We start from the raw sequence: 14,742 nt of genomic DNA, 5'->3' as shown, positions 1-14,742 counted from the left end.
TGACCTTGCATTTCTGTTTTCACTACAAAGACTTTAAATATAGACTGCAGTATGTTTTCTGCTGTAGAAGGGTTCATTACTCCAAACTGAAGCTTGACAAGGTGCAAGATTATCAGGCAGGAACCCAAGGAACTTAGAATTAATGAGGAAAAGCAGTACAGTAAACCCTAAGCAGAGTGTGTTTTTGATTTGGGTTTGGTGTTTTGTTTGGGTTTTTTCTTTTTCTTTTTTTTTTTTTTTGACCACAGAGACAAGGTACATCTGTTTGGCTCTCTGAATACACTATGCTTTGTAGCTTTTATTAGTTGTATTTATTCTTCTTTAACAGCAAGGATAACAGCAGTGCTACTGTTGCAGAAATGAAGGACTGGTGTGGTTTTTTTTCTGTTCTCGCAATCATTTTTGTGTACAAACTGCAAAGCCCAGGATATATACCTCTTTGTTATTTAACATGATGGGAGACTTTTGTCTTAAACCCATTGCAAGAATTAGCCTACAGTCTGTTTTTCATGTTTGTACTAGAGTGAGTAGTAGCACTTAAAGGCCTTTTTATATCGTGCAGACTTGTAGTAGTGCCGGTGTAGCAAATGCATCTGGCAAAAACTGTTTCTGCTTCAGTTAGAGACATTTTAATTGTTTTCAAACAAAATACAAAACAATTCAATGTCAGCACAGTAGGATTGTAGTTTGGACTTGGACATTTGTACATACACACTCAAAAATATACTCAGAAGAATTAAACTTATAAACATCAAACATTTCACAAGAGCAGGAACAGTCCTAGAAAGTACAATCCTGCTCTCTTTTTTTGACCTCTAAATTACCTGAATTTCCCTTCACTTCCTTTCCTGTTCTTTTACTGAAGTGAGTTGTCTTCTGCTTCAGGGACTCTTTCAGTTTTGTTATTAGTTTTTTTTCCTAAGATGACCCTAAGGAAGTGATATCTGTCATGTCAAGATATCAGCCTTTAAAATTGGTTCATGCAAGCTTTCACCACTTCCTCTGCATTTGGCGTTTTGCACAACTAAGCTTGCTTGCGATCCTGTATCATTTTCTAAACCAAACTTTAAAGAATAAAATGAAGTTTCATAGAACAAACATCCTGAATTTTGTTTATTCTCCTGGTGCTGTGTATATACCAAACCAGACATCTTTCAGTGTGCCTTATTTATTGGCCACAAATGACACCACAACAGAAATACTAAAAAAAAAATCTTTTGGGGAAGGAAGAAGGTAGGTGTTTGCTGTCAATTTTTCCTGCCTTTAATGGGTTTGTTAAAGACCAGCTGAAGCTAAGTATATGATTGGCTATAAATCAGTCATTAAGTAATGGTAATTAAGAATGAATGAGTGCAAAACAAAGACTTGTAACTAGGAGGAATGGAAAGAAATGCAGACTGAATGTCAGGAAAAACATCCTTAGAATGACATCTGCTAAACAGTGGAGCAGCCTTCCCAGGAAAAAGGTGGGATGCCCTTCACTGGGATTGTTTATATCCTGACTGTACAGATTGCCAGGAATTTACTGTACAGAACAGTCTTGCATTGGCCCTGAGGCAATGGACTGAATGACCTAATAAGTTTTTTTTCTTTCCATTTTTAAGCATTAGGATTTGATACCACAATGACTAATCCCTTAAAACAACACAGAGGAAAACAGTAAACCTGGCCAATTACTCTCCTGCTATAAATGATGACAAGAACGGTGGAAAACCTCCCAGATAAAAACAGCAATTGTGTTGTCTTAGAGGCCTTGAAAAGAGAGTGGGTGTCAAACTCGGTTGTAACACATAGTCGCATCATGGAAATGAGCTTGTCTTAGAGTTATCATGCACCACTGCAATGTGACAGCTTATCAACAAGCGAGGGAAGCTACAAATAGCATAAAAGGAGGTAATAATAATTAAAGCAATGGCAAACAGCTCAGTGCTCAGTAATGCTGGTAAAGACATGACCAGAACTTGCCCTAGAGAGCTCTGTTATCTATAGCCCCCTAATACTGCTGCTGTCGCTTCCTGTTGTGGTAACAGCATATTAATGTATGTGTTATTTACTGGGTTACTAGGAGCTTGACTGAATGTGCTTGCACATAGCTTCAAATGTTTAGTATATTTTTATTGCTACCAATATGAACATAATTTGAACAAATAAACTGGCAGGAGAAACAATTTACACCTTGAAGTTGTCAAGTTCAACAACTTTTAATAGTATAAATATAATTTCATCTTTCAAATGAATTTAGGTAGTTTCTCAGAGGGTAAGGGTGGAGTTCTATGTGAGTTTATGGGGATGGAGAGAACCAGTTTTATCTCGTGCCTGTCATTTGCCAAAACTGAGCTTACTAACTGGGACATGAACATAATAACATGTTGCTTGTTTGCACAGTCAAGAGCTTGGAGTCTCTGTTCTGCAGGTTTACCCTGAAACTGACCCAGTCTTTGTTTCATAAAGATTTTGTAAGGTTTAGTGAATAATTATATACAGCAGGAGCATCTCCATTAAGGGTTTCTGTAGCAGTGTTTATTGGTGTCCTGGTAAGTGGAATGAGAGAAAAGTGGACCGACCTGCTAAATATTCTCTACGCCAGACCTGACCAGTGACTGCATGATTAGTATAGCCAGCTCTAAGATAACAGCAATAGATGCATCCTCAAAACATTGGGGTGGGTTTTTGTGAGCAAAACTTCTGTTTGAGCTGCTTGGCTGATCACCTGTGATTTCTTCTGAAACTTTGGGGGTTTTGTCTTTCTTATATGAAGAAAGTTAATTCCAGGCTCATTTAAGGCTGCCAGCTATGTAGGACGAGTTATTTTTGGATTTTGGTTTTGATTTTTTTTTTAATACAGAACATTTTTCTGACTCCCTTGCTGCAGTGTTTCCCTTTATAAGAATAAGACTTGCCACAGCGTATGGAGCCAAATGTTCCCTTCTGAGTCCTTTGAGTTATCTTTATTTTGGAAGACAGTTATTGAACATCCCAGATGGCATATTTCAGTAAACCAGTGGTATTTGAAAACTGAAGAAAACACATTGACTGAAAATTAGCCAGCCCAGGATATATCTGGAGTTTATTGCCCTATTATCCTCCTGCTAGTGGACTGTGATGCTTCAGTGTATAATGTTTACACCAATGTTTGTTAACAACATTTGTCACTCTCTTGAAGGAGATTACAGCATGTGGCAACCTCAGTGCTGTCAAAGTCCACTGGGCTCTGATACCTCACTGTTTCCTGGACGTGTTTTTACATGTTATTCAAGTCATCATTACAGATGCACAAAAATAGGTTTGAGGGGATGTTTTTAGAATGTGTTATTTCAGAAACTGAAGTTCAGGATGCTGTCCATGATGACTGCATAGTGTACACTGCAATCTAAGAGGGTTGTTTCTCTCCTCCCTCCCCCCATGGCTCCTGTTCTTTTAGAAATGAAAGACAGAATTATGTTAGTTTTCCTTTTGGAGGCTCTGCCTTAATCAGGAACAGCTGCATTGTGAGAAACTCAAACTGCTTCCATTGTGTTCTATTATTTATTCTGAAGCCTGATGAAGATGTAAAAAAAAAAAAAGCAAAAACAAAACCAAAACCAAAAAGCTCAAAGCACAAAACAAAACCAAAATGAAACATCAAAACAAACAAAAAAGCCAACTAAAAAACCCCTAATGCCTGCAGCAAACAATCTGTTTTTCAGATCCAAACGTGCAAGAAAACAAGAGGTTAATAAAGTTCTGACGCTCTGCAAAAGCAAGCTTTTGGTATCCTAAGTACATCTGATACTTCTTCCTGCTAGTGTTCCCAGTCCTCACAGATCCAGGGGATTTTTCACATGACTAGGCATTGTATCATTTAAGATACATTAAATACATAAGAAAGTATTTTTTTTACTGGTAAATGTGACTATGTAGGGTAGGATGTTGAAATAAATAGTTACACTTACCAAGAATGTTCTGTGTCTAGGTATATTCTTTTATAATGGACATCCAGTAAGACAGGTGGATGTTTTCGGGATAGTGGTTCAAATGAAAGAGCGAGATGCCTTTTATAATTACGGAGGTAAGAAAAGTTTCTTTCTTTCTTCTTGCACTTATCAGCCTTCTAATCTTAGTTACCATTAGAACTTAAAGGTTGCCTTATTTGATCATTGTCTGTTCTTGAAACAACTGTGTCTTATCCTAATATAATGTATATATGTAGCTCAGATTACTTAGCAAACTTAGGGAAGCTACCGTTTATCTCCACTTCAAAAGTAGAGAAACGAATTGTTAAAACAGAGTCACTGATTTGTTTGGGGTCGTCTAGCAAATCTTAATATTGGTTATTGCTTTGCCACTGGACTGCCCCATCTTCCTTTCATACATGTATGCAATTCCTTTGGTCAGATATAAATGGATTTAACAGTGCCTGCAAATGGGAAGTCACTTCTTCCTTTTTTGAACCTTAGAAATCCGTTCTGACTTTTTGTATGTTTCGTTGTATCTTGGAGCCAGCTTTTAATAGCAGTCAGGATCTTGTTTATATTTAGATGTGTAAGAGCCTTAGCAAATCTAACTCCAGCATCATAGTACCAGTCCTTGCCAGCACCAGCTAGGAGTTGTCTCCTCCCTTTTGCTTTTCCCAATATTCGGACTATTAACATGGAAACATCTGATTGTCATTTTGTTTAGCTGTCTTTTTCATCTGGAGAAAAAGCAGAGTGGAGTAGTGGTGATGTGGCAAGTTTCTAAAGGGGGCGGAGGTTGGTCATCGCACAGTAGGAAGGGGGAGCCAAGTGCATAGATCCTATCGAGGCACTTGAAGGACTCCTGTCCAGTGTCTTCCTCTGCCATGGGTTTCCATCTGATGGAGGCAAGTCGCAAAGGGTGTCTTCTCACCCAATTCCCTTACTTATAAAATTGAGTCAGCAGCAATTCCCTGACTCACAAGTGTATTGTGAAGATACAGTTGACAACTTAACCAGGTCCCAGCTTCCACAACACCTGCAGTTGCATCATACTGCTGTAGAGTAGCATTACCTGCTAGTGCATATAGCATACCCCACACTGGGTGTGGCTGCTTATAGTTGACTCTGTGCTCTATAGAAATGTCCCTGCAAGTTTCTTAGAGTGGATATTTTCTAGATTTTTTTTTTTTAAGTCTAATTTCCGGATGTTTGTTATTACCCTGCCATGATGCTAAATAATGAGTTAACAGTAAATATTTTGAAGCACAAGTTTCTCTGGCAGTTGAAGTAGCACAGGCTAAACAAGCACCTAGGTTAAGAGGTGGAGATGTAATTGATGAAGTGTTGAAACATAAATTGAACGTCAGCTATTATTCTTTTATTGCACTAGTATGCAAATACAGTTATCACTTCATGAGAACAGAGGAAGACAGAGTCAAAATGACCAAGGCAAAACCAATTCTATGGGCGAGGGTTTCCCACGCTGCTGTCAGCATTAGTTTGGATGTAAACTTGTTGGAAATGTTTGATTGGGGCAGAAAATGGAGGAATAGAAATAAAAAGAAACTGCAGAGTACTGGACTTAAGGCCTTAGTGTTAGATCAGCCGACCTTTAAGTACAGCTCTCGTTGAGCCTGGCTTCCTGCTGTCCTTTCACATCCAACTCCACTCTTTGTTCCAGCAGTTCCTGGTTTGAGCTTTCAGGCTACCTGCCAGGGTGCCCCTCCCCAGCCTGCCCTCCCTTTCAGGCAGGCTGACTCTGCCAGTGTAAATTTGTAACTTCTTAGACAGTTTCCTGCTTGTAAGTTCTTGCATCTCTCACTTCAACAGACTCTGGTTGGTGAGTCACAGAGCAGGCATTGCATCAGTTGGAGTGCCGCACACTGCTCAGTACTTGCTCACTTTCCATCTGCTTAAAAGGGATTTACAAAGCAATTCCGCCTTTGTACTTTTTCTCTGATAGAGAACTGAAATGGCTTTGTGTCACTGCCACTATCTCCTCTCCTCATTTCCTATCTGTCTACTTCAGAATACACACAACTCATTTTAAGAGAATCTTAGGTCCTCTCTGTGCTGAAAAACATGCAGCCAGAACTGGTGACAAAATCATAATTGTAAAAGAGAGTGAATTGGCTCTTTCCTGGCTTAAAAAAACCCAAACAACAAACCATGCTGTGTAAAACTGGATTTTGACGTTTGATTTGATTGTTTATTGCTATTATTATGATCAATTAGGAGAAGGATATGTAATTAAAGTGGACCTTTGAACAAGCTCATGTTTTAGTAAATGCACCTTTCTGGCCTCTTTTTTTTTTCCTTTCCTTTTTAACAAAACCAAACATCACATGTGGTTTTCCATTTACTCCAGAACTGTTTTGAAAGGCTGAAAGGCACTTGCCTTAGAAACAAATGAAAAAAAATCTCACCAGGATCTCAGTAGGCTCACACAGGCCATACAAGAACCATACCCTTTTTGTTATGAAGAAATAAAAATGAACACAATTATGTCATTTACCAGGTAGCTTTGAGAGTGCTATCCCTCAAATAGTTAATGTAAGAGTAAAAAAAAAAAACAACAAACAAAATAAAAAAGAAAAACCCCAAAAACAAACCCACAAAAAAAACCAAACAAAATTTTAAACCCAAGGAGATGGGAAGGGCAGCACATGGAGCGCAGAAAGTTTTCAAAAGCTTGTAGAACCCTCGAGTGCATTTAAAATTGTTTAAAACATTCTCCTGTCTAATTAGAATACAATTGCAAGAGTTCTCATTCACCTGTGCTTCAGGAGTTATTTGTCTTTTTGCTCAAAGCTTTTATTTGTGAACTGCGAAAACTTCGTTTCAGAGCCTTGCTCTGCTACCAGACTCCCTGTGTGGTTAAGAACAGGTCAATGTCTCCAGGACTCCATTTTCAGCCATTACATTGGTGAGGAGGAGTCTGGCCTCCTAATCCTTCAGTCTTGTTTGTTTTATTTCTAAACCCTTCTTAGGTAGAATACCGCAGTTGGTGCAACCGCCAGTTGCAAGCTGGAACATCTAGAAGCTGCAGTAATGTAATAGTGAAATGTCATCTGCTCTGTTTCTTATTGCCATTGCTGGCTTGCATGAATGGCTTGGCATGGTATATGCAGGCTCTGACCGCTAAAATAGTTGCTTTTTGTCAATACCAAGGAGAGGAAATCCTAGCAGCTAGGTCATTATCTGTGCTCTGGTACAAAATTAAAGCTACTGAAATAGTTGCAGACGTAGCAGCTCAAAACAGGGATAGCAATGAGATGAGCATACTTTTGTGATGGAATTTGGAATTACCTGCATCTTATAAATGCTGTATGTTTGTGTCATGGTTTAGCCCCAGACAGCAACTAAGCACCACACAGCCACTCTCTCACTTCCCCCCACCCCCAGTGGGATGGGGGAGAGAACGGGGGGGGGGGGGGGGGAGTAAATCTCATGGGTTGAGATAAGAACAGTTTAATAGGACAGAAAGGAAGAAAATAATAATGATAATAACAATAAAATGATAATAATAAAATAATTGGAATATACAAAACAAGTGATGCACAGTGCAATTTCTCACTACTAGCTGACCGATGCCCAGTTAGTTCCCAAGCTGTGATCTGCCCCCACCCCTGCCCCGGCCAGCTCCCCCCACTTTATATACTGGGCATGATGTCACATGGTATGGAATATCCCTTTGGCCAGTTTGGGTCAGCTGTTCTGGCTGTGTCCCCTCCCAACTTGTTGTGCCCCTCCAGCCTTCTTGCTGGCTGGGCATGAGAAGCTGAAAAATCCTTGAGTTAGTGTAAACACTGCTTAGCAACAACTGAAAATATCCATGTGTTATCAGCATTATTCTCATACTAAATCCAAAACATAACACTATACCAGCTACTAGAAAGAAAATTAACTCTATCCCAGCCAGAACCAGGACAGTTTGTTATTGGGAATGTGCAGCTAAGCTACTTGGAAACAGGAAGGCAAGACAATGATTTGAAATTGGACCCCCCAAATAGGGAGATTGTTTCAAAACACGTGAGACAATGCAAAGGCATTTTGCTTTGGTGCTGTGGTTCCCAGAGGAAACAACTGCAGGTACCAATCAGCACTTTCCTGGTAAACATTGCTGGTGCTTACGTAGTCGTGGATATGGTTTAAGGACCAGAAGAAAATTGCAGATTCCAATTTGTGAAGAGTGGAAGCTCAATCTTGGAGATGGTTACATTCAAGGAACAAGGTGCTTGGAGCGTTAGCTGGACGTGAAAAGTGATCCTTGCTGTGGTCTGACAGATGTTCAATGCCTTTTTATTTAGAGAGTGTTTGTTGGACATGCTATCTATATACAGCCTCTTGATCTGTAGAACAATTGATTCTTCTCATAGTTTTTTAGTTTTCTTTGGGTTTTGTCTTTTTTTGCTGTCCTTGACAATGCAGTGCCTGGGGCAGAAATCGCAAAACTTATTGTGACTGGTTACTAGCAAAACAGGAAAAGCTAGATAGCTTCCCTGCTCAGGAGAAGGTGTTAAGCTTTTTTGGCAAGGGAAGTGGCTTGCATGCCACCAGTACATATACTTTAAGTTGGGAATTCCTGGCCTAGAGCAGAACCACAAGCATGTGCTGTCCTCTGTCCTTCCTATACTATATTATACTATACTATACTATATACTGTCCTTCCTATACTATACTATATACTTCCTATACTATACTGTCGTTCCTGTACCTATACTAAGGCTATAGGGAGCTGCCTTTCTGCTCTCTGGAACATCTTCTTGTATGGGAAAGGACAGCAGATTTTGTGCACAATATTAGCATGGAAACCAATGCAGCTGGAAGTAGCAGCAGTCCTAGTCTATTCACATGACTGTACCCCCCAATGTTGAAGTGCTGTTTTCTCACTGTTACGGTAATGCTTCTGTGTTTTGTGCCTACTTCCCTGTTTTAATTTGTCTGGCTTCAGCTTTCAACACTGATTCTTCTTCTGACCTTGTTAATGAGATTAAAACCTTTTAGTATCCAATACATGTACTGAAGCCTCATAATTTAAATTAGTGCTTGATCTTTTTTTGAGAATATACCTGATGCTTTGCTGGCCGTGCACATAAGCATGGTATCTCGTGCTGAGCAACTTCCATGACTGAAACAACTGTGGAGATTATTTCAGAGGTATAAGTAGGGGTTGAGCATCCACTTTCCCTTTCAGACTGGTGGGAATGAGATATCCTTGGCAGTCATCTCCCTACATACCTGTGTATCTTCACTTCTTGGAACTACCTGCTTTCTTACTCTGTAATTCTTGCAATATTTTTTTACAGTGGATGATAGTACTGGAGTTATAAATTGTGTCTGCTGGAAAAATCCCATGATAGCAGAAACATCTTTCTCAGGTAATTTATCAAATAAATAATTCCTCTTTTGACTGTACATTTTTCCTCATGTCTGTCTTACATAGTTTATTAAATGATCAAACTTGCAGAGCAGTAAATTCAACTCTCTCTAATTTTAAACCATCACATCCTACGGCCTGGGCCATTTGGGGAGTTTCATATTACTTTTTGTGTTGTGTCCAATGGTGATGCCAGTAAAACCACTACCATTATGCCCTGTCACACCTTTTCCACATCTGAGTAATATGGTATTTCAATTCTATGCTGTGACATTGTTCAAAGAATCCTCTTATGGTTCTCTTTGTGACTTCATCTAGTGAGGAACTAGGCTGGAAATCTGCCACATGCCACAACTTCTGTTTCCAAAGTCAATCCATTGACCAGCAACCTGGTATACATTCCCCACCCTTGTGATACAGTGGTTTCAGGATTCATCTTCTCTTCTTTGTTTGCATTCATATTCTCCTCCTGCTTACGCATATATTGTCAGTGATGAACTTGAAAGTAGCTTAAAACACAGTGGGAAGATGGCAGCAGTCTTTTACAATTTGGGAAATAGGCATTTGAAATTAATCTATTATTGTACTCAATAACAGAACTCCTCACTATTGTCTGGCTTTCTTTGCTTTTTCTCCCACCATTTCTCATAGATCAAAGTATGGAATACTTCCTATTTTGGACCTTCTTGAAAGCTCATGTAGTAGGTTGACAACCCTGATATGGATCTGATCAAATCCTACTGAAATAAATGTTACTAGTGTCATCTGCAAGTGCTAGGGTTACATACGCACAGAATGGGGAAAGGAAGACTTGATGTAAAAGTTAAAAACTGATGTCTGTGGAACAAGCCCATTTATACAGACAGATAATTCATACTTACTTAAATTTAACAATGATATGACGAGGTATAAACAATCCCAACTGGAATCTAGAAGACAGTTCTCACTTTTAGACAGGTGATGTTGTGGCACAGCTTTCCAAAAAAAATAATGGGGACCCGCAGTCAAAGCAGTTTTTTATGAGGAACTTAAATTCATTAAAGGAATTGCGTAAAATACTGCTTGAAATAGAATGAGGACCCAGAATGCCTGTTTCAGCCTTGTGTTCTTATTTTACATGTACATCAGTAGTGCTTGAATGGACACTATGTTATTAATGGAAATGAATTAATTTGTACCTGCTAAAGAATACAGCTCCTAGGGGTCACAGGAAACTTTCTTCCAGCCTTTTGTAATTGTGATCAGGGATACTTGGATCATTAATCAGGTTTTAAGTTATGAAGTATTTATTCTTCTGCAAAGGTGTGTTAGGTAAATGTGAAGTTCTGTCAAGTTGCATTCACCTCAGTGTAGACATCAAATTGCATCACATGAATACTTTGGCCCCACCTCAGATGACTCATTCTGCTTTTATGTAAAAAGCTCAGCTGACCTTTCTTTTCCCCTCATCCATCTTAGCATGACAAAATAAAAAAATGACAAAACCCATTTCAAATTAATCTTTCAATTTTGCAACCCATCTATGACGTTTTCAGTAGTAAATCAGTATCTCCTCACTTTTACACTTTCCCTAGGTGAACTATTTAAATAAATATAATACTGTAAACTAACTTTGTCACCCAAAAGTTTTGCTAGCCAGGACACATGGTGCCTGGGACCTTACCCCTTTTTTAGTAGTATGATTCCTGTGATGCTTAGGTGTTTGGGTGAATGCAAAAGGACAGTACTCTTGGCCTTAATGCCTGATCTCCTTTCTCTCACTTCTTACAGGTCATCCAAGCACACCCAGCAGTGTTACTGTGCTTGAACAGATGAAGAAACTCCAAGAAATGGTGAGCCAGAAAACCAAGCTGGAGATCGGGGATGTTGTCAGGGTCAGAGGTCACATCCGAACCTACAGGCAACAAAGAGAAATTCAGGCTTCGTGTTTTTGTGAGTGTTATGGGTCTGGGACATATGTAACTTAGTTGTCTGAATTTATGAGAAGATCTAAGCTGTATGTAATACATTGAATAATTTCCACTTTATTTTCTGGCATCTCATTTTTCTAAAGAGATTTTCATCTGTATGTCTTTATTTCAATTTTAGTAGGGTAAGGTTAGAAGACACTACTTAATGTGCGGGATTAGATTGCCTGTAAATGAGGCATCCCTGGAAAATCTGTAAAAGATGACTAGCATGAATACAAGAGTACTATGCAGATACTATGGTTGGGTATCTGTGAGAGTGACTTGCTCTTCAGTTTTCTTTGTGTTGACGTAGAACAGCCAAAGCCCATGGGAAGGGAGTTGGTGACCTTTTATGTTGCACTTCATCAAGAGCATTAGCTGCTTTGGAGAAACGGTTGCTGTTTGTCATAGCCTGTATAATCTTTCTGTGGGCAGACAGCAGCATATGGGCGCGTTGTACCACTGAAGCCCAGGTTCTCCTAAACTCTCTGGCTCTGCAGAATGACTGAGAAGTTCTCCTCATCTTCAGTCACTTGAGCACAGACCTGCATGCAGGTGCTGCCCCTGTATCTGACATCTCTTTGGGCAGCAGGGTTCTGCAGTCCACTGGTTACACCCTAGGAGCTTCCAGTTACATAACTTGTCTCCTCAGTGTCTGTGCTATTGTGTAAGAGTTGGTTTTCCCCAGTGAAATCTTTCAGAGACAGTACTGAAATGATTCCTTTGGTGGGGGGAAGCCTGTCTTTTAAAAACCCTGTGTAGCTCTGATTAAAAGTCTGGATTTTTCAGCGCTAGCTAAATCTGAGAGGGAATTCAGCCCTCCTTTCCAGACAGAAGATTTATAAATATATAACCCATTCAAGGGCTAGTAATAATACCATTGTTTCAATAAAGGAGAGTGACACAATTCAAGTAGCCTCTAAATTGCTTTCACTTTGGCCCAAATAAAGCTCCTTACTATGTGTTAACTTCATCTAATAGATAAAGACTGCTGGAAGGTAAAATAGAGACGATAAATTCCAGTTAAATAAGTTGTCAGACAAAAGCATAATCTGCAGTGCACCACAACAGGTCATTTACCTCCTTGTAAACTGTAAAAGCAGGAGTGGCCTTTGTGGTTTTGTTTTTATAAAAACAACAGTGAACAAAATTTGCCAATTTAATACTGGCATGTGAAGCTCTGTTGTGCTGCCTCAGGTATGCTTGCTTAAAAGATTGGTATGGCAGCCCTGGCCAACTATGTGTGTTGTTTTTGCTGCTCCAGATAAAGTGGATGATCCTGTGTGTGATGTTCAGATTTCAAGAATGCTGGAGCTCCCCTGTCTCTATAGAGAAGTTTACGATAAACCTTTCCAAGGCCCTGAAGAGGGACAGAGGTAAATGCAGTATCCAGACTGGTCTTGGGGCAAAGTGTGGGATTTTATTGTTGTTTATTTGTTATCATAATGACTGTGGAGAAAGATAGAGCAGGGCCTGACTGTGATTTAGACTCTGCACAAGCATACAGTAGCAGCCTGCTTTTCTCCCAAATAATTGATGATCTATTCAGATGAGATACCTGTCCATAATCTGAGAAAAGAGATATAGTGCTGAACCAAAGTGAATATTAGGAAGGTAGTAAAATACTGTGTACAGACCTCTTGCATCTAGTAAAAAAAGCTGGTGTTTTGAGCAAGATTTGGGGGTGAGGTCAACACCTTAGATAGAGGAGTGTCCTTGCCTGATTTTGTTTTATGTGTAAGGATGAGGAGCTACTCAATCAAAACGCTCTCAACTTCTGCTGTCCTTGTCATCGTCAAATCACAAATACATAGCCTCAATAAACTGAATCAAACACCCATTCCTGTATTCAGTTTAAGGGTAACTGGATGCTTATTGGCAGATCTGATGCATGTAGCATGTTTCAGAGATTATAGATCTTAAAATCACAACATTGTTAGAGCAAATGATTGAAGAGGAACAGTTGGATATTGCATATAAAAATGGTTTGTTTTAATTAAGGGTTTAAATTCAGATTCTTTAAGGACAGTAAAATACCTTTTGATCTTTGAAAACCAGTCTAGCAGGCTAACTTTAGGTAATAGTTCTAAAAATGTTAGTAGTATATTTCTTGCCTTTTGACATGTTCTATATATCCTTGCAGTGACTTGGAGGGTCAGAATTTCTCAATCAATATGCTGCATGAGAAAGTGAAAGGCTTTCTATTAGAAAACAAAATCCAGACCTTTTACCAACAGGAGTTGGAAACGATTGATACTCTGGTGCCGCTGGCTGGTGTGCATCTACCCAGTCGCAGCTGTCAGGAGGTGAGTGAATGTAACTGTTTCAAGTTTTTTGTGGGAAGGAAATAATAACATGTACTTTTTTTAAGCATAAACAACCAGATAAGAGACTGTTGCCTTCAGAGGATTCAAAAACCACAAGTACTTTAGCTTTATGAATGAATTATTTACAGAGCTTGAAGAAACCTTGTGAGTTGAGACATATGAAAGTGGACTGAAGAAAGCCATATGAGCAAATTCTGTTGTTAAGGGTAATCTTGTATTAGGGCTGAGTAACCTTACAGTCTGCAACAGGCACTAACTTATCTAGATCTGTAAATAGTGGCAGAATCAGAAAAGGAGATCCCTTTAAGGTGCTGGAGCTGTTTGGGACAGATGGTTTGAGATCCTGAATTTGATCAGAAGAAGGGAGCACAAAGTCTTTGTCTTGTTTCTCATTTGAAGCTCAATATATTGATAAAGATGTAGCTTTCAAAAGGAGATTATAATGAGTGGATGAACAGTGCTCCCTGCTACATGTTTCTCTTGTTGGAAATCCCTAGTTGTGAAAGGCCACACTGAAAGGATCAGAAGGTGGGATTTAATTGAAATCAGTTTACGTGCAGTTGCGTGTAGCCAAACTGTTAAGAAACTTTCCAGTGAGATAGTGTGCTCTTGATCAACTGCAGAATGGGAAATAGAACAAAAAACATTTTGTAAAATGGCTTTATATTACTCTGTGATATTTGGATAAATTACAAACCAGATTCTCAAATGGTGCAAAGTGATTTCTGCAAAAGTAACAGTTACGGCTTTTACCATGTTACCAAAGGCAACTGAAACTTAAACTAGAGTGTTGTGACTCACTTGTTTACTTTTTGGGTTTTTGTAGAGAAATAAATCCATAGCAGTCATTTTCACTGCCTGATTCTGATATGCACTGTAAAGTTAAGTGCTATGTTATGTTAACGTCTGATGTTTGTTTAATTCTTAAAAAAAACCACAAAAAACAGTCCCTTGTAGATGATGTCAAATAATAATGCAAAGTGGCTCTATTCTTGTTGGCCTTGTTGAACCGCTTCTGATATCTGCTTCTTGATAGCTGTTTCTTTTCTTTTTATTAAAGGCATTTTTGTTGTTTGCTTTAAAGCAAGCATGGATATAAACAACAACAGGAGCTACTCTCATTTTTGACAGAAAAGTTTAATACTAGAATA

At 39.0% G+C, this 14,742-nt stretch overlaps 1 protein-coding gene across 3 annotated transcripts in view; it reads left to right on the top strand.

Annotated features, from left to right (window-relative positions):
• STN1 (STN1 subunit of CST complex) overlaps window positions 1–14,742 on the top strand; it is a 43,246-nt gene that overhangs the window by 17,451 nt on the left and 11,053 nt on the right. For 2 of the 3 annotated variants that reach the window (XM_052798354.1, XM_052798355.1), the window contains exons 4-8: window positions 3,953–4,048; window positions 9,245–9,316; window positions 11,086–11,247; window positions 12,529–12,640; window positions 13,408–13,570. In XM_052798354.1, coding sequence (XP_052654314.1) covers window positions 3,953–4,048; window positions 9,245–9,316; window positions 11,086–11,247; window positions 12,529–12,640; window positions 13,408–13,570 — 605 coding nt within the window. The remainder of the gene's footprint in view (window positions 1–3,952; window positions 4,049–9,244; window positions 9,317–11,085; window positions 11,248–12,528; window positions 12,641–13,407; window positions 13,571–14,742) is intronic. The other variant, XM_052798356.1, reaches the window with a different exon arrangement.

The sequence above is a fragment of the Harpia harpyja genome, chromosome 10 (genome assembly GCF_026419915.1).
Source record: "Harpia harpyja isolate bHarHar1 chromosome 10, bHarHar1 primary haplotype, whole genome shotgun sequence".
Classification (NCBI taxonomy): Eukaryota; Metazoa; Chordata; class Aves; order Accipitriformes; family Accipitridae; genus Harpia; species Harpia harpyja.
This window is presented reverse-complemented; position numbering and strand designations above follow the sequence as displayed.